The sequence below is a fragment of the Engraulis encrasicolus genome, chromosome 4 (assembly GCF_034702125.1).
Source record: "Engraulis encrasicolus isolate BLACKSEA-1 chromosome 4, IST_EnEncr_1.0, whole genome shotgun sequence".
NCBI lineage: Eukaryota > Metazoa > Chordata > Actinopteri > Clupeiformes > Engraulidae > Engraulis > Engraulis encrasicolus.
In genome coordinates this window covers 42,534,887-42,562,866 of record NC_085860.1, presented here as the reverse complement: position 1 = coordinate 42,562,866, position 27,980 = coordinate 42,534,887, and the positions used below count along the sequence as shown (strand labels likewise).

Here is a 27,980-nt window from a genome sequence, read left to right as displayed (position 1 = left end):
GTTTACGTACTGTATTTCCTCAATTCATAGCCTGGCCTGGTCTAAAACATTTTTGAATGTATGAAAGCCTGCTTCTTTTTGTAGCCTGTGTCTCAGCTGGTGTTTCTTTGTTTGTGGCAAATATGGCTGTTTTTCTTTTTCTTTTTGTATTAATAGCCTCCTTCAAATTGTAGTGCTCCCCTTTTTGTAAATTTGGTGTTAATAATATCCCGGATATTATTTGAGAAAATGTGGGTAGTTTGAGTGTTTGTCCTATGTTAATGTCTGTGAAGGGTCCCATTAATCCAGGTCATGTTTGTCAGACTTTGTCAGACTAGTTGGAAGCAAGTTGAACTTCATTTTGAAGTTTAGACTTCATTTTAAAATGTAGAGCTTTCTGTATAAAAAGAAAACAATCCGCACACTTCAGGTCTATTTTTGTGCAAAGAAGCTTTACTTGACTTGCAAGCTTTCGGTAGAGCTTGAAATCTAGAACGTTTCACCTTTCATCCACAATGTTTCTTTTGTCCTGCAGGGGATATATCAGTGTTCTAGGCCACTGATCACCAGTCAGGTGTATGTGTACCACTAGGGCACACACAACAGCGGGCGAGCAGAAAAATATCATAATAATCAATGATAAATGTATGGAGCATAATCACATCAGGAGGGGAAAGAGATAGTGAGGAGGGGGTACTCATTGTATGATTTTAAGACTTAGGGGTTACAAATAGTGTTTGGTTCTACGTAGCAGTTCAGAGGCCTACTTTCCCTGCCACCACTCATCACCATCCCATAATACACACACACCAGATGAAGACTGTCACCAGATGCTGGATATCACATAGCTATGCATCAGATATGAATAATATGGTCACTTGGAGAGTGGAGAGGGCGGCCAAGGGATGTGTGAATGCCAGAAGGGGTTACCCAGCACAATAAAGGCTGATAACCTCATCAGCATTCAGAATCAACACCGAGCAGAGGGCAGAGGTGGCGCTACAGCCCTGACACTGGATTGGTGTGTGTGTGTGTGTATGTGTGTATGTTTGTGTGTGTGTGTGTGTGTGTGTGTGTGTGTGTGGGGGGGGGGGGGGGGGGGGTACTGTTTTGAGTCTGGATTGTGTGTGTGTGTGTGTTTATGTGTGTGTGTCAGGACTCAGGACTGTCATGAAGCTGGATTGATGTTGGGTGTGTGAAATGCTTCAAACATACCTTACCTTGTCCCCTTCCCTCTCACCTGCTTAACCCTCTCACCGGCCTAAGCTTGGCCCCTTTTCCTGGCTTTCACAAGAGAGCAGCACAACACAAGCAACAGATGCCAAGTCTGTATTGCTGTCATATTAAGGGCACAGCTGTTATACACCTTTGAAACATCTATGGCACAATTTTAAATTGAATTAATCTTCTGTGTGTGTATTCTGAATCTGTTATCTCAACTATGGCAATCGACCATTTTATTTTACCATTACGAAAACACCATAGCTGAGCATATTCAAGTCTGTATTACATGTAATGGGATTTTTGTGGAGAAAAAAATGTATTCCGCGACTCTCCACTCTGATTTGACATTTGGCTAACGAAATAAAATACGGAATACACACATTAACCTTTTTTTCTGTGTATGAGTACATTCAAGTCTGTCTTACATGTAATGGGCTTTTTGTGGAGAAAAAAAAATTCTGCAACTGTCTACTATGATTTGACATTAGGCCAATGAAATAAAATATGAAATATACATATGTTAACTTTTTCATAAAGCTGTTAGGTGTAATTTCTGAACAAGACAGTGTGACTATGCTGTGTAACGTGTGTGTGTGTGTGTGTGTGTGTGTGTGTGTGTGTGTGTGTGTGTGTGTGTGTGTGTGTGTGTGTGTGTGTGTGTGTGTGTGTGTGTGTGTGTGTGTGTGTGTGTGTGTGTGTACGTACATGTGTGCGTGTGTGCATGCATGTGTGTGTGTGTGTGTGTGTGTGTGTGTGTGCACACGTGCATGCGTGCGTACATGTGTGCGTGTGTTCGTGTGTTTGTGTGTTTGTGCACACATGTGCATGCGTGCGTACATGTGTGCGTACGTGTGTGTGTGTGTGTGTGTGTGTGTGTAGAGGAGTGTGTCACTGCAACGCGAGGCCGTTTCCCTAAAAAGACGTGTCTTCGGGGACCTAAGTGCTGAGGTGGCCCAGGCCCTGATGTTGATTGGAGGAGTCGAGATGACACAAGGACACATAAGACACGCCCACAAGACCCTCAGCCAGGTACACAGACATACACACACACGTATGCCCAGACAGACACGTTTGACACACCATGATGATCATCATCATCATCATTGCGTGCACACACACACACACACACATACACACACACACACACACACACACACACACACACACACACACACACACACACACACTTCCTCAGGACCACCAGATAATTGCAACCCATAGCTGAGAACTCAATCAGATAGACATACTGTGTCATATAATACTGTAGGTTTGTCCTGAATTCAGTAATAATGTATCCTTGTAGAGTTGCTCAGATATTATTTGCATGTACATGTATGTGCATTGAATCCCTAAAAATAGGTGTGTGGTACACAGTAATAGTTTGGTGATTGGTGTTTAAGGTTTTATTGCAGAGGGCAGAGGGACAAGGAGGGAAATCTTCTCATGGCTCGTGTTTGCAGCAACACATTCGGCATGAGTGAGGGGTTACTCATCACATTTCAACAAGACTAAGGGTGCATGCAAGACAGAAATGGTTGGGAAACACTGGTTTCCAGTATAACTACATAATTACTGGATTTCTATTACTTAAAGGGAGTATTGCTAATATTTATAACAGTTTTCACTTCCAAATGCAATATTATTGGAAAATATTTTTGGAAGAGGCCCCGCGAACAAAGGCCTTTTTGAAAAAAAAGCCTGGAGGGACTGATTACTGGCAAATATGGCATGGTTACTTTATTGATCCCTGGTTTAAATTAAGGAAAGTTATGGAAATAAGGAAAGTTATATAAAAAGGAAAATGAAAGGTGTTCCTTTTATTCACCACAGTTAGAAAAACCTTGAGGATAATGTTGAAATGTACTGTGAAGTGTAAGGTCACTCGTATAGTGTGTACGTGACCACGCATCACGTATGCTCATGCGTACATGATCATCCGTGTCCAAACTTGTATGGTACATTGCCATCACATATGCACACATGTACATTATCATTATTCGCCACATATAACCATCCACCATTACACAGACACATGTGTACGTGACCACCACATACCAGTACTCCATGCACACTTGTACGTGAGGACCCATCAAATATGCACACGGGCACATGATCATCGCATCCATCACATAACACACCCCTCTCAGTCACTCTTATGCAATTCTATCAGTCCTCAGTAAAGGCCAGGAGTCAGGGGAGAGAGAGCAGCACCCCTCTAATATTAATACACAGCAGTCCACAGGGGTCTTTTCCAGCATGTGTAAAGCCGTTAGATCAGGCTGCAGCCTCACAAATACCCACTCTAGTGCCAGAGTGGAGGGATAATGCCATTGTAATGGAACAGCTATTTTCACCATAGGCAGAGTCAAGAGCAGCTATTTCCACCAGAGAGATGCACAGTTTTAGACAACGCAGTGTTAATGCAACTCTCAGATAGTTGATTTAACATCTTCTAGATTATATTTGGTCCCAGAGGAGCCTCTAAGTGTTGAATTAACACTGCATTTTTTTTTACTGTGTAGATAGACACCCCCTCTCTATCCTTCTCTCCCCGTCTCTCTCTCTCTCTCTCTCTCTCTCTCTCCCCCCGTCTCTCTCTCTCTCTCTCTCTCTCTCTCTCTCTCTCTCTCTCTCTCTCTCTCTCTCTCTCTCTCTCTCTCTCTCTCTCATGAGTGCTCCAGGGTGCAATCCTGGCCTGGGGCGATGGCACTGGCAGCAGTGGCCGCAGCACTACTCTGGTCAGTCCAGCTCAGTCTAGTACTGTCCAGTCCAGTGAAATGTCACACAACGTGACATTGTGATCTCCTCTCCTCTCCTCTCCTCTCCTCTCGCTTTCTCAGCTGAATGCAGCCAGATGGGCCTCGGGGGGATTTTTTCGACAGAGTTGGGAACTCTGTCTGCTGACTCCAGTGTGTGTGTGTGTGTGTGTGTGTGTGTGTGTGTGTGTGTGTGTGTGTGTGTGTGTGTGTGTGTGTGTGTGTGTGTGTGTGTGTGTGTGTGTGTCTGTGTCTGAGAGGGCACCGACCCGTAGTTACTGCGGCATTCCGTCTGCTCCTTGTAAGGAAACGTCAGCATTCTAGAACGGCCCTTGGTACGTGTCCGCCGTGGAGGGAGCCTGTCATTGGCCAAAAGTGAACATCAAGTACTACAAAATAGCAGCGTGAGAGAGAGAGAGAGAGAGAGAGAGAGAGAGAGAGAGAGAGAGAGAGAGAGAGAGAGAGAGAGAGAGAGAGGAGAGATGCAGGCCGGCGTGGTATGCGCTGGCCTCCCCCCTATAAAAATATAACCAGCGGCCATCTTATTAGAGAGAGAGGCCCAAGATGCCTGGCATTAGCCACCTCCACCAGAATAATATGCTATGCAGTAAAGGCACATTTATAGGCCCTTTCCCTCCTGCGTCTGTATTTCCGCCCCTGAGAAAACACTCCAAAATAGCTCTGACACAGACACACACACACAGACACACACACAGAGAGAAACAAACACACATTGGTCTTCTTCCTGGTTGCTAGTGCTAACAGGCCTGTAACTGTAGGCAGCCATGCGGTTGCTATGTTGCTCTGTTGTCGTATCCAAGTGTAGAAGGATCCAAGCTACCCCGGTATGAATCACAGAGCCTATGGTCTCTCTCTCTCTCTCTCTCTCTCTCTCTCTCTCTCTCTCTCTCTCTCTCGCCCTCTCTCTCCCTCCCTCTCTCTCCCTCCCTCTCTTGGACACTAACCTTTCCGCGCCACCTCTGACAGATAAGGCCTCGATATCATGTTCTTTCTGTCGTAATCATGACAACAGCAGCTGGGGTATAGCGACGCAAACAAACACCCCGATTTAGATTTCTATGCAGAACCCCGCGGGGGGGTCAGAGTGTGTATGTGGGAGTTTTGGGGGTTCAGGGGCTCAGGGAGCTGAGTGGGCTTTCAGACAATGAGAGTCTTGTCACAGGGAGAAAGGAGAGGAGAAGTTATGCTACTGTAACGAGACCAAAAAAGTGCCACTCTGTGACACCTCAGTGTTTGAGCAGTTCAGTGGAAATGTGAAGCAGTGAGATTCCTACTGAAGTCACAACAGTGCGTGGAAACCAGTGCATATATGGGGCAGCCGTGGCCTAGTGGTTAGAGAGTTGGTCTTTCAATCTAGGGGTTGCTGGTTCGAATCCCCCCCTGACCTCTCCCTACATCTCCATCCATGGCTGAAGTGCCCTTGAGCAAGGCACCTAACCCCACATTGATCCAGGGACTGTAACCAATACCCTGAAAAATAATAGTTGTAAGTCGCTTTGAATAAAATGACAGCGTCAGCTAAGTGCAATGTAATGTAATGTAATAATATATGTCCATGTGGGCCAGCCTGCTTTGGTTTTGGCCGGGCCTAGGACAAAGTCATCTGAAAGAGCGCCCCTTTCAGTACATACAATATCACAGGGTTTAAAACCTTTAAGAGTGTGGGTTTTTGAACATTCTATAAAAAGAATGCGTTCCATAACAATGCAAGATTCTAAAATTCCAAATTTTATTGAATGGCGCCCAGAATTCTATAGAACTTTCACTGCCCGAACATTCCCGTCACACCGGTGTGACGGTACACTCTTAAAGGTTAATTTTGCTTCCCCTTCCTGCCCTGGGCCCAGGACAATTGAGCCATTCGTCCCCCGCTTTCGGCCTCCCTGCTGCAGGCATGTGCAAGAGAAACCCTCAGTGCCTGCCATTACATTACCTTCCTCTTTCCTGTGGAGAACCTACTGCCATTGCATCATCCGGTGAGGCCGAGGAGTCCAAGGAAAATCAAAACAACCCTTTCCATTGAAGAGAGAGGAAAATACTTTTTTTTTTAAAACTTCTTTTCAATGAACAGGACGCAGTAGCGCAGATTTTCCTGTTGTCGTATGGAAGGCTCTGCCTGCCCGCCGCACACTGATTTGCAGCCGTTCTGGAAATATTGAGTAACCTTTGTGTGTGTTGTGCTGTTACGTAACGCTTGGCGACAGTAGTAAGTGAGTGACTTCTGAAACCCTGGAAGGCCTGGGCTGTATTACATGGGTGATTCCGCCAAAAGAGTGCCATTTGCTGGTTGAAAAACCTTAAAAATAAACTTCAAATTTCATTCAATTTCAACATAGAAACTGTTAATGTACACATTTAAGCATTCAAAAAGAGCACTGGGCAATCTCAGGATAATTAATTTAATTTATAACAGTTTTTACCATAACACATTGTTATTTGAGTAACAGCAATTAGGGTAACAGCAATGAGGAATTAGCAAGAAATTAGCAATTGTGTGAAATCTGACCACATGGCATCCATGCTAATACTTTTTTTGCACAGAGCACATTCTTCACATTTAAGTGAACATTTTACTTTTGTTGTCATCAAACACTATCTAAAGATAATTAAGGTAACATGAAAGAGTTTTTAGATTGCCCCCCGCCTGATTCAACTGCAACATCATCAAATATGAAAAAAACTACACGAGAGAACTTAGTTTTGGTCTTCCCATTGGATTCAGGAGATCTAAATGATGTCACTTCCGGGTGAAAATGTCACTAGTGGGAGGGTCCCAAATTTTTAGGGGGCGGGATATACATGGGTAACAGCACTGAGTCAAAACCTGGGGACACGACTAAAATGTGATTTTTAACCAAAATAGAATTAATTTATTCTTTTAAAAATACAATTAAAAGTATAGATGGATTATATAGTCACATATAAAGAAAAAAAAAACAGGTTTCGGAAGGATTTCTTTATCAATATTTTGTGGTAAAGTGTTGCACTTCACTCTGGGGACACACAAGAAAGACTATAAAATAGGGTTTTGGATACATTTTTATCATATTTAAAAATAATATATTTACAAACTTTTCAATGGATCATGTGTAGAAAAGTTTGCTTTATAATGGAATGTAATTTATTTCACTTTATTCATTGATTTTATACATTTTATTTGCTGGGGACACAAATGGCACTCTTTTGGCGGAATCACCCACATATCACCGCTTCACCGCAGCCTCGCAGCGGCAATGTAGCGCTGAGTGAGGGCCGCACTATATACTGAGTGAACTGGATTTAGCTGTGGTCGGGTAACAACAAGGGATCGCAGTGTAACACAAACACACAAAGCACCACTGTTTTATTACACACACACACACACACACACACACACACACACACACACACACACACACACACACACACACACACACACACACACACACACACACACACACACACACACACACACACACACACACACACACACAGCACAGCGGTAGCACTGTTTATTGTTGTTGTCATTATGAATGAGTGTGAGCATTGCAATAGCGGCGGCCCTGGCAGGCTGCCCAGACTGTTTAGCCCCCTCTTAAGCCCTATCTCCTGGATGGCTTTGCCAGCATCCTCCCCGAGAGTGGCAGAGTGGTGTTGATATCAGGCCCTGAGGAGAAGAAAGGGTGACACGCACGGCCGTAAAGTATACCCCCGCGGTGCGGGGGGGCCCTGCTCGGGTGGGGGCCCCTGGCTGGGGAGGAGTAGCCTAGTTCCGAAGACATTTAAGGCGCCCCCCCCCCCCTTACGCGAGACAGGTGTGTCGTCAACACTAAGCTGATGGACGCTGCGTGTGAATCAACGCTCTCTGACATGTTCTCTGTGATTTAACTTTTAATTGTAAAATCCGTTAAATAAACGGTCCGCGCACACAACCGCCGCAAAAAACGCTCAATTTCGCTAATTGTCCGCGAGCGCCATAGGGCGGGATTGCACAAGTTATCAATTTAAGATACAGAGAACAGCGTGCGTCTTTTCCCTCAAACGCAGCTCTGTCATAACATCGTAGCGTAGCCCTAATGAGCCCACACGCTGGTTGTTATGGGGTGGAGACTCAAGAACAAGTCTGCAACACATTTTGCAGTATTCAGAAAAAGAGAAACTACCAACCGGTGCGTTGCTGCACACAGCTGATTCGGCGACGACGGTTACTCAAAATAATTCTAACCTACTGAATCTTTATCTCTTATACTTTCCCAAGAGTCCCAAACCCTACACTCCTTTCACCTTTTTCCTTGATACTGGAAAGTTGTCCGTGTTTGCAACACGGCCGGTGTGGAGAGTCTGTTCTCTCGCATCACGTTTGCAGATCAGTAAAAAGCGTCTTGAAATTACGGTCAGTAGGCCTAGCCTACATTCATTACAAATCGCAAACTTACAGCTGTCACGCAAACTTAGAGCTGTTGGAGAGGCATTCAAATGTGTGAACTCAGGTTTGCTACACGGTGAATGGATTTGATGAGTGAGAAAGTAACTTCACTAATAGCCTAGCCTACTATTTATTGATTGATTGATTTAGCCTATGTAGGCTATTTATGATTGCAGTGTTGTTTTTTATATTCATATGAATAGGCCTGTGTGTATGTGTGTGTGTATAGCCTACATAGCCTATATATATTTATATAATATCTATACATAGACCATATAGACCTATAATATATAATATGTATTGTTGGGCCTACATTATATTATGATAATAAAAGAATATATACATGGGTAATATGTAGGCTAGTGGGCACCGGGACACTCTGCCCTGAAAAAAAATGGACCTCTCCTTGAAAAAGTTAGTGGAGGAGGCCGTGGTGTGTGGGGGTCTGTGGCGTTCCGGGGTTTGCGTGGTTGGGGGGGCCCACTCTAGTATCTTGCAGGGGGGCCCCAAGTGTTTGTGTTACGCCACTGGTGACACGGTTGGTATTTCTGTGTGGACGAGAGGGACTGGATAGAAGGATGGGTGTGTGCGTCTACGTCATTCCGGTACACAGAAGTCGGCACACTTGAAATCTTTCTACAGCACTTAATTTAATCAATCCGTGCACGGAGCATTCCACGTGTGGTCTTCTTCTGATGCACCTCTTCAGATTTGTAAGTGTGTTTACGTCGTTTCCATGGAAACTACACCTCTGCAAAGCTGCCTTGATGCATCTAAATCATCAATTTGACCCAGAGACTGACCCAAAAAAATGTTAAGTAAATTTGTTATGGCACATCAAAAGAGGTAGTGTTGGGTGTGTGTTTACCTCATCGCCAGGGAAACTGCAGTCCTACTGAACTCATCTGTAGCCTACAAAAAACCCATCTGTAAACTAATCCTAATTTTGACTCAGCACATACTGTAGCACAAAAAAGTCAGTTAGGTGTCCTTCTTAATATACGGTTGAAGATGACAGTTACGAGTTACTCTTTATCATCAAATTACATTTTAAGTAATACAGTTTTTCTCCTTTCAGTGCCTAGAAATTCAGACTGCACTGTACGGGCCCCGGCACAAGAAGACCCGAGCCACTCAAAGAACAGTGGACATGCTCTCCCAGTAAGCGAACTCTCCATGTTTGAGATCACAGAGTCTATCAAACCACCTCACTCTTAAGGTGATGACACATAGGAAAAAGTTGAGCAATGTTGCCAGGCAACATCATGATTGCCTCCAAAATTTCTGATTGAATAGTTAGATAAGATGTCTGCTGCTGATTCAAGTTCTCTTGATAAAATTGTAAAAAAAGATTGTGTCGTTGCCCAGGCATACTGCTGGCACTTGCCCTTTCTATCATCACCTGAGGATCATAAAGTGCATAAACTACTGTAGTCTTACTTTCAGATAACAGAGTGTATCAACAAGTCTTACTTTCAAATCATTGAGTTTGTCAGATGTACAGTATACAAAATACATCTGACAAACTCAATGATTTGAAAGTAAGACTTTTTGATTCTTGTTGATTATTTGAAAGTAATGCAAAGTTTATGCAGTTTATGATACACTGAAGTGTACACCATGTATGTGTTTCTATACAGTACCCTGGCCTGTTCCCTCTGCCCTTCTTGTTCCAGGGCCCCAGATGTGTCATCTGCTGCCACTAGGAGAGAGGGCAACCTGCAGACAAGGCCTCCATTTTGCGCAGTGGTGCCATCGCCAGCAGTGAAAGGGATAAATCCCAGCATGTCGGACCCTTAGTGCCTTTGTATGTTGGAATGGATGAATGGCACCAGGGCCGCTGACAACGTTGACCAGGCCTCGGACAAAGTAATTTGAAAGACCCCCCCACACACACACACACACACACAATATAATGTAATGTAATGAAATGTTGACCTAATTCTGGGGCTCCCTTTCCCTTGGCCTGGGACAACTGACCCCTTTGTCCCCCTGTTGGCTTCCTTGCATGGCATCCTGATCTGTGTAGGGGGGACATCCATCCCACCCCTCTAGTGCCAGAGGAACAGACATTATGACCGCTGGGCAGGGCTGTACATTAGGGACACTGGGCTGGAGCACACATTAAGGCCTGGACTGGAGCCAACACAGCACTTCCAACAGGGCACTCCATTCCACCGGCTTCTTTGTCCAGTGATTTCAGGGACGTTCGCGGAGACAGCTGAGTTGGTCAGGCAACCGCGACAGCCCTGCACTGAATTTGACCCTGCATTCAACCATGTCTGAGCAAAACTTTCCTGTACTGACTTCGTCCCATCTTCCAGACACTGTGTTCTTACAGATATTTACAGCTCCTTATGTGTTTTTGTAAGTTTCTTTGGACAATGGCTTCTGCATTACATTACATTGCATTTGGCAGACGCTTTATAACCAAAGCGACTTTCAAAAGAGGACATAATCATAGCCAACAGGCCCTTGTGTGTTTTTGTGAGTATCTTTGGTTGTGATAGGCCACCGCTCATCTGTTTAGAAGGTGCAGGATTCAGTAGAAATTTCTGTATAAAAAGAAGACAATCCGCACACTTCAGGTCTATTTTTGTGCAAAGAAGCTTTACTTCTTACTAGTATCTTTGGACAATAGCTTCTGCTGAATGAAATGTAAATGAATGACGGAGGTGGGCATACTGACAGCTAATATGAGATCATGCTTCTGAAGTCATTACTGCTGTTTTTGTTTTGTTTTTTAAACACATACTTGGATGATTTTTTCCTTCTTCTTCTTTACCAAAATCACACCAGAATAAATGACACGCAGAAGCTCATGGACTGAAAGTTCAATTTTAATAGTTTGTTTTTTTGCTATAAGCACCAATAAAACGTGTATGTCCGGCAGCATTTGGACAGGGTACAGAGACTGAGATGCCAAATTAATGCCAAAGTACACAGTAACACAGATACTGTATCCCTTTCTATAGGCAAATCAAATCAACGTTCAATATAAAGATCCCTTTTTTTAAGGCCAATAAAACCAAATTGTTACCAGGAGTGTTCCATTCAGCCTCTACCAGTAGCTGAAATTTAAGCAGTTTTTAACTGTTAACAAAGTGCATGGTCGTACGTTATTTCTCGTGTTTCACTTTCTGCACGTTAGGATACAACCCTCAATTAAACATTATTATGATGGGGGCATATACTGTAGGTACATCCGCAAGAAACACCAACTCTTACTAGATTTCTTAAAGCTAGATACAATACATTCTCACATTCCCAACAGTGTTTAGCACAGGACAGAAAAGATTTGCAGCATTAGTAGTAACACGCAGGTAATACAACAAGGTGCTACAAGGTGATAGGTGCATGGAAAGCAATATAACTTGTGACAACATTCATTTATTTCAATAAGCCATTAATTAATGTGACATTTGCAAAGCATATTAATAAAGATTTTATATGTCAAACATTGCATCTAGGTGTCTATGACATACAGACAATGATAAAGCCATGACCAAAATATCACTGCATTTTTCGATAACATGTTAAGAAAATCTTCAAAATCAGAAGTGAAGTTTGCAGAAAACAGTAGCTTCCATTGCCATTTTGAGTGTACACACCTGCCAGGTAATAAGTAAAATCTCCAGCTGGCAAAGGTACCTCTCACCCCCACCATAAGAGCCCAAAGGCTGTGGGTGCCTTAATTTGGGATATAGAATATCTGCCTCATTGATGGTGTTAGTTTCATGATGTGTACACGTTTATTTCAACTAACAATCCCTTCGCTACTGTAAAACCAAAACAGTTCAACCACTTAATCACTCTGAAACATGCTAGCTAATGCTATGGATCACTTACACTCTATAGGTTTTACACGGCTGAGGGGCCTCAAGACTACAACGCACGCACACACACACACACAGACACAGACACACACACAGACACACACACACCGTGCGCCCCCGCATCTGCCTCTCTCTCCTCCTGCACAGCTAGCTACCTCCTGCCAAGCTGACACGCGGGTCCTAAAATAGCTGACAGTCATTGCACTACACTGCCTCGCCTCAAGTGAAGGGGTGCATCCCAATATGTGACCTTGCCTCCTCCACTTGTGCTTGTCTCCTCGTCCCGCCTCCTGGCCCCTCCTCCGTGGAGAAAACGATAAAGTTTCCCAGCTGTCAGCCTCGCCACAACAACTTTTGAGGGACTGTTTTTCATTCACCATCCCAATTGCAAATGAGAAAAAGACTTTACAAATGAGCTTTTGCAAGATATTGAAATATAATGCTGTGGTCAGTGATGTCATCATGACGAGAATCAAGTGGAGGAGGCAAGTGGAGGAGGCAAGGTCGCATATTAAAACGCACTCAGTGTGTGTGTGTGCCTACTCTAGTGACTGACCTAATGCAACCCCAGACCAGACCACCACCGCTACGTTACTCAGACCACTTAGCTAAAATCCCATCCTCATGCACATCATCCACTAGTCCATCAACCCTGCAGGAATGTCATTCCCCTGTTATATCAAAGGAATTTAATATTATACTTCTACTTTACGGTTCCATCTCCTACTGTAGTCCCACTCCCTGCCCCTCCCATAGTCCCCCGAGCCTAACTCCCTCCTAATTCTGGTTTTCGTGCATGCATGTAAGTGCATCGAGGAACATCAAACTGAGAAGGGCTGAATCAGTGATGAGCACTTGCCAAAGTAGTGTCATTGAAGGATTTATGCATCTGTGTGAGAATGTGTGTGACATGTCTACCAGCTAAAAATGTAGACACCACAATAGTGACAATGACACTTCAACACAAGCTAATCTGCTCTTATTGTAAGTAATCATGTGCATTTCAAGAATTGCAATTGCATATTGGTGAATTCAGCAAATTTACGTATGTGTCTTCCTTACTGGTACTGCAGTATCTCCTACGTAAATAGGTTCAATGTTATCCACCAGTGACAACCAATCAACCAATGAAAGCAGCCAGGGCTAGTCCTACAGTATTGACATCCTTGTCATTCTGTCATCACCAACACACTTGGTTGCATAATCTCTCTCCAAAAACAGGCCTTTGGCGTTTGGTTACTACTATGATAGCTATGTGGCATTTGGTTATTGCTATAATAGCTACATGGTGATCTTGGTTTTTATGTTTCTCATCACCATAATCATCATCGTCATCCCTTTAAGACTTTTCAATGGAGAATATAGCTTTTAAACTGAACCTGTTAGGTTTGACATCCTCTAGGAAAAGATATAAGCATAGTAGTCTAAGTTAATATAAAAATATATATGTCATAGCAGTCAAAGAAACCTCAACATTCAAAACATAGGGGTTGGCATCACTTGCTTCGCAAATGTAGTGTAGAAAGAAACTCTTAATATTACGGTATGCTCGTATTGATCTTACATCTCTGTGTCATCAAGAAACACAGTAGCTATTCTCTTCTCCTGGGTGACCTTCACTCCTCCATGTTGGCCTTCCTGCTCACTGCCCCCCATTTCCCTCTGCAGTAGCCCTTGAATGTTGATTGCCCCAGCCCCTGGGATTCCCGACTTGCCATCCATCTGGAAGGTGAAGGTCTGCTCGTTGGGGCTCAGCTTGACGTGTTTCTCCGTCCTGCCGAACTCCTCCATGATGTCCGTCCCTTCTCCGGCCTGCTCGCTCCCCCAGGGCATCCCCTGCGAGGTGACCTCCTCCCTGGAGACCTTCATGCTGTAGCCTCCCTGTGCTCCTCCGCTGAAGGCCTTCTGGAGTTCGGGGTTGGAGCGCAGGGCGGCCATTATCTGTTCATCAGACATGTCATCGTCCCCCTCGCCCAGAAGTCCAGACTTCTCCAGGCTCTGGGTGACGTTGAGCTGCGCCACGATGGTCGTGGTTCCATTGTCTGATGACTGCTGCATCTTTTGAATGTCCACGGATACGTTGTCAGCACCCTCAAGTTCGCCCTTGGTCAGGAGATTCAGCTCTTCCCTGAGCGAGCCGGACACGGTGCCTTGGAGCTTCTCCAGGGCTCCCTTTAGCTGCTGTTTGGGGTCCAGCTTCTGCTCATTAAGGATCTCAAGCACTGACTCCTGCACCATGGGTGAGACACGGACCTCTTCCTCAATGATGCAGTCTGGGATATTGCCTCCTCTTGCGTATGAATGGACGTCTTCGGCGTAGGTGGCATCTGGGTCTTCTCTGAAACTGTCGCTCTCATCTGAATAGTGTTTCTTCACGGGGAAAGCGCCCTCTTGGTAGTATCTTTCATCTGACAGGTCATCCACAACCCCGTAGTGTCCATAGGATCCAAAACCACCTTCCTCTCCCTCTGAGTTGTCTTCTGGTGTGGAGACAAAATAGTCCTGGGATTCCTGATCTTGGGAGGAGTAAGAAGGTCCCATGTCAGTGGAACTCTCCTGAATCCTAACCGATCCATTTCCCTCATAGGCAGTTTCTGTAGTTGGGGCCTCGGTGGACTTTGGGACATTCTCAACCTCTTCAACCTGATAGCCCATGGAGGAGGATTGGAAAAATTCTGGGTTTGACATCATCAGTTCAGCCTCCTCGTCATCTGAGTTCTCGACAGGCTCCTCGATTATTTTAATGTTGACTTTCTTGTTCTCCATGCTCTCCCCTTCCTTCAACCCCAGACCAATGAGGTTCTGGATCATGCTGGCGGTTTGGGTTCCCTTTATGTCCTCCAAGGTCACAGTCTTCACACCTTTACTCAGGAGCTCCTCCAGAGCATTGTCCGAGGACAGGTCGATGTGCTCCTGCACCTTGGACTCGAGTACTATGTTCGTCTTGGTTGTTCCATCCTCATCCTGGGTCTTCTCGACGTGGTAGGTCATCTTTGAGTCAGGATTAGAGAGGTCCACCCCCAAGCCAGCCGGCTTCATCACTGTCTCAATGATCTCCTCCATGAGGACTGTGTCTAGCACTTTCTTTTCAGGCTGGCCTTTGCTTTTCTCTGCATAATCAGGGGCTTTACTGCCCTGTTGTTGTCTGATATCTTGAGTTTTGTCCTGTTCTCTCAAATCCGACTTCTCATCTGCTTTCTGTTTCTGCTGAACACTTTGGGCTGTCATCATGGGAGACACGGCTGACACAGGTCTCTGTGGCGCCTCTTTGACTTTCACACTTCTCTCTTGGACCACCTCCTTCTTCACCATCGTCTCAGCCCTTGTGGTGGATGGTTTGGAGGCACTTGTAGCAGCAGCAGTAGCAGCGGCCTGTGAGGCTTTGCTGAAGGCAACCATGTCCCTCCTCTCTGCTGGGCTCTGCTGGGCATTTGCACGGCCGGACACGCTGATGGGTATGACGCGCGAGGCACTTTTGGACTGCACGTGGCTGGACACGGTGGCGGCTGTTCGCACACCAGTAATGGGTTCCATGTACCTCTCGAAGCCAGAGAACTGGAACGGGGAGCTCAGGTCCATCCTGCCCATGGCTCTCGGGGTGTGAGGGCGTGTGGGCATCTGGATATCTGGAAAAACACAAAGTGAATACATGTTGGGATACATGTGTATATCAAGTAGGTAGCAGGCTTCACTAAGGTTTCTTGATAACTTTTAAGGGTGCTGTCCCAAATGAATACTTAGAATCAAAGAAAAGGGGGGCGCACCTTGCATCAATTTTTTTCTTCTTTATTTTTGTGCACAGAAGCGTTTCGGCGTGTGCCTTCCTCAGTGTGCAACGATGTGTATACATCAAAGGTCAAGTTCAAAGTTCATGTTGTCATGTTGTATTGTTCCTTTAGATTAACTGCATACATACTCCAAAACTGTTGCTAGAACAGCATGTACTCAACACTGATCTTTGACGGGCAACGTCTCAAAAAAGAAAAGGGATGTGTGTGTGAGAGGGTGTAAATCCCTCATCCAAACAATACCTATTATTCTTTCTCTCGAGCGCAGATCAGACCGCATTTGGGCATGTCTTCCCTCGCCTTCCAACAGAGCCCTGAGAAGTAGGAGAGAGAGAGAGAGAGAGAGAGAGACAGAGAGAGAAAACATGTAAGGTAAACACACAGCAGAAGGCTAAACTAACTAGAAGGTCATGTGAAGTTGACTTTTGCAGAGTAGCTGTGGCATTTTATTTTCCAGAATAAAACAGCTCTTTTCACCTCTCTGGGGGATGTTGACCACCCTGTTCTGCCATCCGAAAGCCCCAGTGGCTAAACGCTTTAGCGGGTGACTACAACACTACACGTCACGTCACCTGCCCGACAACAAAACAAACCAAAGGTCACCGACACGAGACACTAAACCAAACATACGCAGAGAAGTGTGGCATCTCGTCACCTACCTTAATAAATCCTTGATGTGCTCTGTGAGTGTGTGCCTAGCGCACAGAAGGCATAAAGAAACGGCCAAGAGAGTCGGGGAGGACTACAATGTGTCTAGAGAGCCAGAGAGTCTGTCCCCTGAGCGCCTGGTGAAAGACTGAACTAAAAATAACGTCTAGAATGCACTCCTGTCTGTTTTCTTTATGGATTACAATGCTGTGGTCTCACACAGACACAGAGCCACACACACAACACACGTGCACACGTGCATAACCCCATGAGCAGAATGCGCACAGACACATATGGAGAGGCTCAGTGTCTCTCCGTGGATGACAACTTTTAACCGTCCCTCAATATCTTACAGAAATCTCATTGCAGAAATGGTAATCAAGGAAATGAAGAAGACACCCATGTCATGAGCCAAGGACAAGATGTTATGTGAGTCAGGAAATGTGCAAGATTAGCTAAGTCTAGAGGTCTGCAAAGGGAAAGTAATGAAAACGAATGGAAGATGCACTAACAGCCCATCAGCCCCCTGCAAGTGAAATGGAGGCGGATCATCATTGCGAGAAGTACTCCCACGCACTACCAAATGTAATGTGAGTACCAATTTGTTTTTGTTACAGAATTCAAAACAGAGGCACCCCTTGGTGTTGGAAGTACAAGTATAGCAACTCCATCAAGAGCTACTATGTAGCAACACAGCCTATAAATACTCCTGACATAACAGTGAGTAAAACAATATGTGAGGTGTCCTTGCTGTGTGGATATTTAAAGGTGCTATAATGAGGCATATTTCTGATGTGGTCTGTGCCACAAATTGCAGTTGAGATGACCTGACACATTTTCACTCTCTTGCATCACTCAAACCGTCATATTGGCCTTGGTAATGACATTCCTATGTTCGAAATTATATGTCCTTACTCTGGCATAGTGCAATATTTATGGCAACGTTTATTTGAGGGGAAAAAAGTGTAAGACCAGTTCAGTCTGGTCAAATCTTGGACACTGCCAGTTGTTTGGTGCGAAAAAAGATTAAATAAACATTCCAAAATTCAGCACAACAACTCTAGTCTAAACAGAGGTCGGAGGAACAGAACATCAATGGCATTACGAAAGAATTTCAAATAATATTTTCCCCTGTACTCTTTCAACTGTGCCTTTTGTAAACCCTTTCCTTGTTTTCCACAATACAATGCCCTATTTTATTGCATGGGTCAACGAAAAAATGAATGGATTCATTCATTCACATCCCTGACTCCCTCCCTCCTTCACACGTTTACTCAAACAATGCCGTTTGATAAGCAAAGCGTCCTGTTGATACTCTCTGTAATACTGTGTTGAGGTTTTCCTCATGGTTTCACACATTAGTGCTTATTGCCGCTTGGGAATGTATTCATGTTTTGTATGTTGTTTGTTACCACAGTGAGATCCTGTATTTCTGATCCAAGTTGGCTCATCATTAAACTGTTGCTGTAACAACTCTGACACTACATAGAATTGACATTCAATTCACCAAATGGCAGCAATGTAGGCCTACATGATACCTATATTAGAGGTGTGCGTGACTCAGCACTTCTGAGGAACACTCTCAACACTCCTCAGCACTTCTGTTATTGCCAGTGCAGAGCTGTGGGCAGCTTTTAGCGCGTCCTTGTCACTGAAGCAGAACTGATGGGGACATAAATATTTAATCTGAGTGAAAGTGTGTGTGTGTGAGAGAGAGAGAGAGAGAGAGAGAGAGAGAGAGATCCTTGATCCTCTGTGGCATTTCTGAACACAGGGTGAATGGGTTTCTCTGCCAAGTGCTAAAACCGGCAGTGTGAATGTGCCCTGACTGTATTAAGGTATTCCTATTCATTGTGGAATTAATTAATTGTGTGTAATTTGAACATGACTTTGTGTTTCTGAATCTGCCCAGAGGTACCATGATGGAGATGGTAAGACTGAGAGTGTATCCCCAATGGGTTTTCTGACGTTAGCCTGCCGTGCGTATGTTTAATATTGCATAATGTAGTATTTTTGTGCCCTCCCAAGAGACGTGTGTAGCAGAGGAATAGGCCTACTATGCATAGTATAACCAACAACAACACGACAAATAGACAGTGTCAGGATGGCTAACATTTTCTTTTTTAACACAGGTTTCCATTCTTTTCCTTTCTGGACCTTCAATAGTTCCTTCAATCTTAATTTCCCTCACATGCTGATGTGATGTCTACATCCCTCCACCCATGGTATATAGAGTAGCTGTGTTCATCTGCCTGTGAGCTACCTGCCAGGGGTGAATTTCTCAAAACCAAAGTTGCTTACTACATTAGCTACTTTGTTGTTTTCAATGCATTTTCCCATTGGCAACTACCGAAGTTGCTAACAGGTTAACAACTTATCTTTTGAGAAACTCACCCCAGGGTTGTCTGCCACATGACTATTATGATGTCTAACTCCACAGGGTGCCCTGTAAACTCTACCTGGATGCATCTACAGCATCTGCATGAGCTACACACTATGTCCATCAGCTACCTCCATGGGATTTAACATCTGCTAGCCAAATTGGCTAGTTACATTTTATTGCTAGGCAAACATCTCTGTCTCTGTACTATTATACACATTCCTCACACAATTTGTTACTGCAGTCTTTCACTCCTCATGCTGAACAGTTTTTTTTTTTTTTTGCTCCACGCCTCATCTATTCTACACCATATATGACTATGAACTCTGCCTTCATTGAATATTTTTAGAGGAGCAATTAGTACTGTATACACAGTGGAATGTCAATGCTTTCAGAGTTATTCCATAAAACTTGTATCTGCTACTGTGTTTTTTTGTAAGTTTTTCTCATCATGTGTTAATATTTATGTAAGTTTATTTTCCTGATTATGTGTTAATGTGTCTGACTGCATTTGGAACTTTTTGTTGGCGACCATTTTGACCAGGACTCCCTGGCAGAAGAGACACTTAGTCTCAATGGGACAATCCTGGCTGAAGAAAGGATACAGTACATTAAAAATATATATTTTTAAAGTTAATGTATAGCCATTATTATAAGTAGAGGGTACTGTTTACATTTAGTACAACACTACACCCATCATGATAAGAGTGGGCTATTGCAAGGGTTCCCAAACTTTACCATGGCAAGGCCCCCCACATACCGCTTTATTGCAGCTAAGGCCCACCTTACATGGATCATGCCACACTATTTTTCTTCGCATCCCTTTTCACAATCATAGTCTAGGTCTATTAGTCAGTGCCCCACTGGAATATATAAAATTACGTGACAACAATATAGGCTAAGTAATGTTCAGAGATCATATCAGAACCAAAACAGGTGTGGCTAATTAAGGGAGACATGGAACACTGAAGAGTCTGTCTTTTTTTTTTTAATTTTAGAACTCTAAAATTATATATATAGCCTACTTTAGATGCTGTCAAGCATTTGTGGTGGTAAACAAGTGTGTTTTACAAAACAAGTGTATCTATCAAAAGCCAAGCATGGTAGTGGAACTGACATGGTTTGGGGATGCATGGATGCTGTCAACATTGGCAATCTGAAATACACCTAAAAGAAACATGCATGTCAACATGCACTGTGACTACTGAAGCAGATCATGATATTCTCCATAGGATTGCATTCAAATCTCACACCAATGTATTTAAGCCAGATGCAGACTCAAAATGTTAAAATTCAATGCGAAGAAAGATTGAAACGTACACTGATGACCTCCCTTTTCATCCCTTTTCATTTTGTTTCATTTCGAGACGATTCGAGCAAACACAGCCCCTTCTCTACCGGACTTTCATCTGGGGTGTACTCACTTTTGTGAGTACATGTTCAAACATTAATGGCTGTATTTTGTTTTTTTCTGAGTGAACAAGAAATTTAAGCGGTTAAATATGTTGTTAAAAGGTCACTAATCATTGTGTCAAAGTGAAATTTCTGTAATGCTTTCCTATGAAAAGATATACTCAAAAATTTGAAAAACTGTGAGGGGTGTATTCACTTTCGTGATATACTGTAGGTACCTGGCTGGGAGTGGCTTGATGAACGGCACCTGGCTCTGCACCTGACTCTGCAAGCAATCAAGCTGCCTTAAAAACCTGACAAATCTGAACCAACTTTTACCAAGACTGTGGCTGCTGCCTCTCCAGCCTGTTGTTTGTCTTTGTGTAATATGATTTTGATTGGGTGTGAATTAAAATCCCACTGGCAGGGTTGACTTTTGAAAGGTGTTGTTTGTACTCTTTTAAGGTTAAGGTTGGTTTCAGTAATGTTGCAGTAATGTTGGGGCGTAACCATAGATTGGTGATATACATTATATGGGCATATACATTCTAACAGTAGTGGGTAGTACTGTACTGCATAATACAGCTACTGTACACCTATTATGATCAGGGCCGCTGACTGATTTGGCTGGGCCCAGAACAAAGTCATCTGAAAGGGCCCCCTACCCAGTACATTCACTGTAATGAGGACCCAATTATGGGCCCCAGATCTCCCTGGGCCCGGGACAACTGACCCCTTTGTCCCCCCTTGTCAGCTTCCCTGATTATGATAGCAGTAGTGGGTAGTAGGTACTGTACTTGTAGGCGGCGACCTCCATGCCCAGGTCCATCTTGACCTTGAGGAGGTGCTGGTGGTCCTGCAGCTTCTCTGTGATGGCGTTGGCCAGCATCATGCGCTCATGCTCCAGCTCCTCGATCACCACCTGGGGATATGGGACAGAGGTCAGTTATTACCACCTGGGAGGAATATGGGATAGAGTTCAGTTATTACCACCTGGGAGGAATATGGGATAGAGTTCAGTTATGTAGAGTCATTCAATCACAACAAGCCTGTATAGAGTTAGTCTATCACCACCTGGCACTGTAGGATAGAATTTGGTTATTATATAGAGTTATTCAATCACAATATATACAGTTAGTCTGTCACGACCTGGGAACATAGGATAGAGTTCAATTATTACCACTTATGTGTATGCAGGATAGAGCAAGTCTATCACCACCTGGGAAAATAGGATGGTGTTGGTCAATTACCACTTGTACACAGGACAACATTCATCCATTACAACCTGTGAAAATGCTTGATAAACCTAACCACTTACCACCAGACAAGCAGGATAGAGTCTATTATCACCTGTGATTATGCTTGATAAACCTTATCAATTAGCACCTGTAAACAAGCAGCATGAAGCTTATACGGTATATTGGCACCCAGGGCCGCTGACAGCTTTGGCTGGGCCCGGGACAAAAATCTCTGATTGGGCCCCCCTTCCACCGACACCGGCGACAACCCATCATTCCCCCCCCCCCCCCCCCCCCCCCCAAAAAAAACAAAAAACAATTTTACCATTCTGTATACATAACATTGTTCTATCCATGCAGTCCAGCCTACATTTTTTTAAAGAAACAAAATAGATAGGATTCTCATTCCTATTAATAACAGAAGTGTAGCCTGAGTGTAATTTGGCAATTTGAAGGCTTGCACATCAAAACTATGACTGAGAAGGAGTCACCGTTTGCTAAACTGACGTGACAGAGAGCAAGTGAACAGGAACACACAGAGTGTGCTGCTGTGCTCCCTCCCTCATCAAAGCCTCTCACAGCAGGAGTAGCCTAACACAGGAACACGTCAATTTACAAAAAACTATGCACAACGAATCTACACTGTAGTAGGCTATTTCTCCTCACAAAGTTAACAGGTTGATAATTTGTTAGCATCTGTGCTAAGCGGAGATTTAGCAATAGCGCTGCATAGCACTGTTTAAAAAGTTGGTTGTCCTTCTCCTGGCAAACGTGCGCCCGAGGCATTATACCACACAACCAGAGATTAGGCTATAATAGGCTACTCCTAGAGTCTCTGGTATGATTGTGTGGGCTCATATGCATTTTATTCTTAACTGACACAAAGCACACTGTTATTAAGCTGTTCTGGTTAGGAAATAATACAATGTTCGTTTTCTATTGTGTTCATCCGTCTGCGCGTCCCTGCCTGAAACATTTGATTTGGAAACATATGGCCATATAGGCCAATGCGCATATTCATAGATTCTATTAGATATAGGCATACGCAACACAGTGTAATTAAGCCGTTGTAATCAAATTATTCAGTGCCCCCTCTCTGTCTGATTAGCCTTAGTCTCACTGCAGGGCCAGCCCCGGGCTGGCCCGGACAAAAGGGGGCTGACGGTGATCTCATCAAAAGGGGGCTAGGTGCTAAAGATGGCCGCCGGGCCAGGTTGTGGGGCTAAGGGCCGCTTTCCCTGGCCCGTCGAATTCGATGGGCCATCTAGCACCGCCGAGGCTCGGAGGCGGGGTCAACCTCTGTGTAATAATGTGGCTGCATGGGGGACTTATCGCTAAATTCTGGGCAAATTATGGTTAAGCATTAGTTTGGGGTGTTTGGCTTTCTTATGGCATAATTTCATAAGATGCAACCTTGGCACTTCTGTTTGTGTTTTTAAAGTTATTTAGCCAACATAACTTTTTTGTTGTTATCAGGGCATCATGGGCACCGCTACACTTAAACTTGGGATGTCATAGCTAAGTCATGTCGCTTTTTTCTGCTTTTAGCCGCCAACTCTTGTGCCATATATTGATCTCCGTGTGTCTTGCTCACGGCCTCCTGTGTCAGCTACTTGACGACGGGACTGGAAAAAGTTTGCCGTGTCTTACCTGGATCTGCTGCACAGCTGCTTTTACTGGTACCTGCATCACCCGAGTCTTTTCTGACATATATATTTTGGCTTCTTCATCTCTTTTTCGCCTTTCTTTCCTTTTCAGCGCTCCTGACTTGTGCATGTTGTTGACTAATTTGCTCGCGCACACTTATCGAATGATGTCGTCTTTTTTTCTAGAAAGACCAAACCATTTTCGAATAGGGGTAATTGGGGGTTATTGGCCGTTTTTTTTCAAGGGCAATGAAGGCAAATATCTACAAGTCATTGTTTGAATGCAAATAAAGCACCTTTCTTCCCTAAATCAACACATTTTTTATATGACCATATAATAATTAATCCCAACGCCATGGGGGCCCAGTTATGGGCCCCCCTAGTCCAGGGCCCGGGACAAAAAGCCCTTTTGTCCCCCCCTGTCGGCGGGCCTGTTGGCACCTGTCAACAAGCTTGGTAAATTTTAGCTTTTAACACTGTGTGTTGCTCTACCACCACCACTGGTGATCAAGCTGGACAAGATAGCAGTCTATCTAAAACCACTCATGAAACAGCATGTTAAAACTATCACCTGTAAATTGGGTTTGGTTCAGATGATATTAAGTTGTTGGTTTGTGCATTACCACCGGCCAACACCCATGGGAAGTGTGCCACGTGCAGGTTGGATTGGTCCATTTGTTGTTATTCATAAAACAAATGCTGGTGGGATGTATTGAGATGTTTTAATTAATGCAATTTGTCTTTTTATTGTTAACAAGACTACATGGAGCAAACTGTTGCTTTTACAACATTTCTTAACACCAAAACATGCATAAATATCTGTACACATGCTAAAGTGCACAGAGAAGATGCAAGACTAACACACTATATAGAGACTCCATTGGAGAGGCAGAGTGAAAAGCAGAAGATTGAAACAGCCACGCATCCAGACAGATGACCAACTAGAATGCAGAAAAACTGTTTGTCAATTTCAAATGGTTTACTTGGGAGGAAAATATGAGAAAGTGTACAAGCTATGGCTCGCAGGTGATACAATATGATAGAGTGTCCCAGGCAAAATAAATGCTTATTACAAAGTAATCATTATGCATTATTACAATGTAGTTATTATAATCTATTCTGAGATCTCATAACATGATGCCAACTCATTTGTACCGGTTTCAGTTAGCCTTTTGCTCAGGGCAATAAGACTGTCATTAGAGTTGGGAGTTAGCCTTTGCTCAGAGAGCCATTAGCGTTGGCTTGGTCTAAGGGCAATGCAAGTGTATTTTGAGCTGTATACTCTTCATGTGAAGCACCTGTTCACAGCTTCTAGCAATCCCCCCCCCATAGGGAGGGTCAGCACTCACTGCGCTTCACAGGAGTCAATGGTTAACTGGATAGGGCCCAGCTGGCTAGACCAATGATTCTCAAACTGAGGGGCCGGGGCCCACTGCAGGGCCCTGAAGGAATTCCAAGTGGGCCTTGAAATCATTTTCTAAAAATCTAAATAATATTTGTGTGTGTGTTGCTGTTGACTATTTATTTGAGTTTTATTGTTTACTGGGCCAGAAGGGGCCAAGAACATTTGTGAACATTGGAATTCAAGTTGGAAAGGGTTGTGAACCCCTGGGCTAGACAAGTCAAGTCAAGTCAAGTAGGTTTTATTGTCAATTTCTTTACATGCACTGGTCATACAAAGAATTTGAAATTACATTTCTTGCTTTCCCATACAGACATAGACTAATCTAGGTAAGGACATAGACAGTATAGACATAGACAGTACTTATACATGGACTTAAGACAGTATGGACATAGACAGTGCTCATACAGACATTTAGACACACCGATGGGTGGGTTCCTTACAGTACACCTCAGACATTGAGAGCTGTTACTAGCACTGGTAAAACAACACCATTTACACAGCGCTTAGCCCCACACATTACACAGAGAGGCCAGTCAGTAGGATTCTCTCCGATACAGAGAACTGTCACTACGCAACAAAATCCCAACTCCAGACAGCCCCTAGTTCCACACATAAAGCACAGAGAGCTACCACTCGGATTGGCCCCACAGCTCAGACACAGAGACCAATCACCAAGACTGGTAAAAAAAAAAAACTTCTTTACACAGCGTCCGTCTAGTCAGTAGTCACACCTCAGACATAAAGAGCCGTCACTGGGGACTACCAATCCTCCCCTTGGACACACTGCCAGGCCGCACACTCACTCTAGACCCACATTCAGCCCCTAAGACATACAGCAAAGAGCTGTCACAAAGACTGGCAAACCAGTCCCCTCCCCTCCCTGCTGCCAAGGCAGGAGGGACATCTACATTACACATGCAAACCAGGTTGTGTGCAGCATTTCAATTCACAACGGCACACTGTTTTAACACATTCTTACAAACGTGGCTGTTACCATATGCACACCAGACTCTGCCAAATCAATGTATTGATTTGTGGCTGGCTCCATTCTATAAATCAAACGGCTTTACCAGTGGGACTTGTAGCAAAGTGATTACGCTGTTTTAAGCAAACTGCCCCACTGACAGACATAATTTATTAAGATGCTGCACTGGGACCTACATGGAGTTACAGCCGTCACCATGCAAACTCTTAATTATTCTTTTAAAGTATTAGTACTAGTAGGCCAACAGCACAGCCGAGTTTTATTCATCCCAAAGGAAATGAAAAGAGTTCAGGTTTTACAACAGTTCAACATTTTAATTCTGCATTTGGTAACACATAGTCCCACATTTCTCAGTCTTCCTTTGTGGTGGTCAGAGATAGCATGTGTCTCTAAATGAGTCTGTCTGGGCCCCCTGACCCCTAGTAACAACAGGTGGACTGGAGATGTTTGACTTGCATGTACCATCAGCACTATAAGCCCTTTTACAAGTAGGGGACTATCAGTCATGCTTGACCTTAAACACGTGACCCCATCTCACATTGCCACTGTTATACAGTATAAAACAGTGTTTTATACAGTATGTGTAAAGGGGATCTTCAGATTATGAAAACTGTCTATAGGACCACTAGTTTAGGAAGAAAACTATCCTGAGCAGAGCCGGTTTTACCAAAAAAGCAGACTAGACAGTTGCCTAGGGCCCCACCAAATTTACCCATCATGGGTGGCCCCCAACAGTCAGCTCCAATCATGGTGAATACCAGCAAAAGTAATTCAAAAGGCCAACATGTCTATATTTTGGTTTGGACCCTCAAATGGGTAGTTGCTGCTGATCCTGAGAATAATTTCGTTGTTGTATTTATGCGCAATTGTTGCATGGGATAATTCATAGGACGCAAGTAATCCTAACCAAAATATTGCATGTTGCATCGTTCACACACTCTGCTGGACTGCCAATTCTGCTGCATACTAGTGGCATTGTTCATGGTAGTGGGTGTGGCACATACACCAGACTTCCACTCCATGACGACATGTTAACCGTGGGCAACACACCATTATTCAGCTGTCAGCTTGTCATGTTGCATTGCAAGAGGAACATGTGATAGAGTAAATATGTGAAAAGACACTGCGCGGACATGGTGTGCATTTTTTGACAGAAAGCATCTTTGAATTTTAGTTTCAAGCATTTAACAACCCTCTTCCTCCTCCCTCTCCTCCTCCTCCTCCTCATCCAGCCCCATTCCGTGCCCTGCAGGCCTCGCTCTCACCTGGTACTGGTTGATATCAGCTCGGAATCTGTTCTGCAGGTCGATGAGCTGGTCCTCCAGGTGCACCTGTACATGGCTTTGACTGTCAAGATCTGCGCGCAATTTGTTCAGTTCCGCGGCATAATGCAATTTCTCCCTCTCCATGTCCTCCAGTCTGGCCTGGTCGGCTTTGATGGACTGCTCCATCTCCTCCACCCTCATCCGGTACATGTCGTACGTCTCCATCCAACTTTCGGACAAAGACTGCGCGAAGTGCTCAACCTCCTCCATCGAAGGCGCTGCGGGGCCATGGTATGTTTGGGTAACGACAGGTATGACTCTGGCGTGAGCCTGGTTTCGCATACGCGCGACTTCTTCTTTGTGGGCATTCTCCAGAAACTTGAATTCGTTATCCAGCTCAACTAGCCGTGTCTCCAGAACTGTGTTGATATTGTGGGCTTGATGCAGCTCCCGTTCACAGTACTGGAGTTCCCCACCCAGACCTTTGCTCGCCGCCGTCTCCTCGGAGCGCAGAGACTGGACCATGTGGAGCTCTTGTCGCAGCTTTTCTCTTTCCATTTCTGCTTTGGACTTTTCGAAGGCGAGCTGTTCCACCATTCTCCTCATCTGCCGCAACTCTGCCATGTGTTGATGCTCCCATTGTGTGGATTTTTCTTTTCTGATGCTGTTTATTTCGGCGATAAGCTGTGCGTTTTCGTGCTCCAGCTGCTTGGATCGCGACAGGTACTGACCGAGCCTGCTGTTCAACTGCTGGAGTTGGACCTTTTCGTTCTCAAACGTCCTCCGAAGATGAAACATGTTGAATGGATGGAAGACAGTCTCTGAGTTTGAGTGCCGCTTCTTTCCCTGGACTTACCCCGGGCGAGACGTCTTGTCCCTGGTGTTGGTGCGCAACAGTGGAGTAGGAGAGGGGCGTCTGATTCTCGACAAGTGCAAGAGGAAGGTGGGCGTTATCACATACTCTCGGCCCGTTCATCTCACTCAGCCGAGCTCTATAAAAACAACACATCGG

At 44.4% G+C, this 27,980-nt stretch overlaps 2 protein-coding genes across 2 annotated transcripts in view; one reads left to right on the top strand and one right to left on the bottom strand.

Annotated features, from left to right (window-relative positions):
* The window catches only part of ttc23 (tetratricopeptide repeat domain 23), a 43,272-nt gene extending 32,129 nt beyond the window's left edge, over positions 1–11,143 (top strand). Inside the window, exons 9-11 of the mRNA XM_063197481.1 lie at positions 2,083–2,232; positions 9,464–9,546; positions 10,062–11,143. Of these exons, the coding sequence (XP_063053551.1) occupies positions 2,083–2,232; positions 9,464–9,546; positions 10,062–10,185 (357 nt within the window). The 3' untranslated portion in view covers positions 10,186–11,143. The remainder of the gene's footprint in view (positions 1–2,082; positions 2,233–9,463; positions 9,547–10,061) is intronic.
* A 61-nt stretch (positions 11,144–11,204) lies between these two features.
* On the bottom strand, positions 11,205–27,896 carry synm (synemin, intermediate filament protein). The gene is made up of 4 exons (XM_063197473.1): positions 26,969–27,896; positions 21,227–21,351; positions 16,253–16,323; positions 11,205–15,847 (listed from the first exon to the last, which is right to left on the bottom strand). The coding sequence occupies exons 1-4, from the start codon at positions 27,764–27,766 to the stop codon at positions 13,782–13,784; spliced, it is 3,060 nt and encodes a 1,019-aa protein (XP_063053543.1). The 5' UTR covers positions 27,767–27,896; the 3' UTR covers positions 11,205–13,781.
* Between the last annotated feature and the right edge of the window lie 84 nt (positions 27,897–27,980).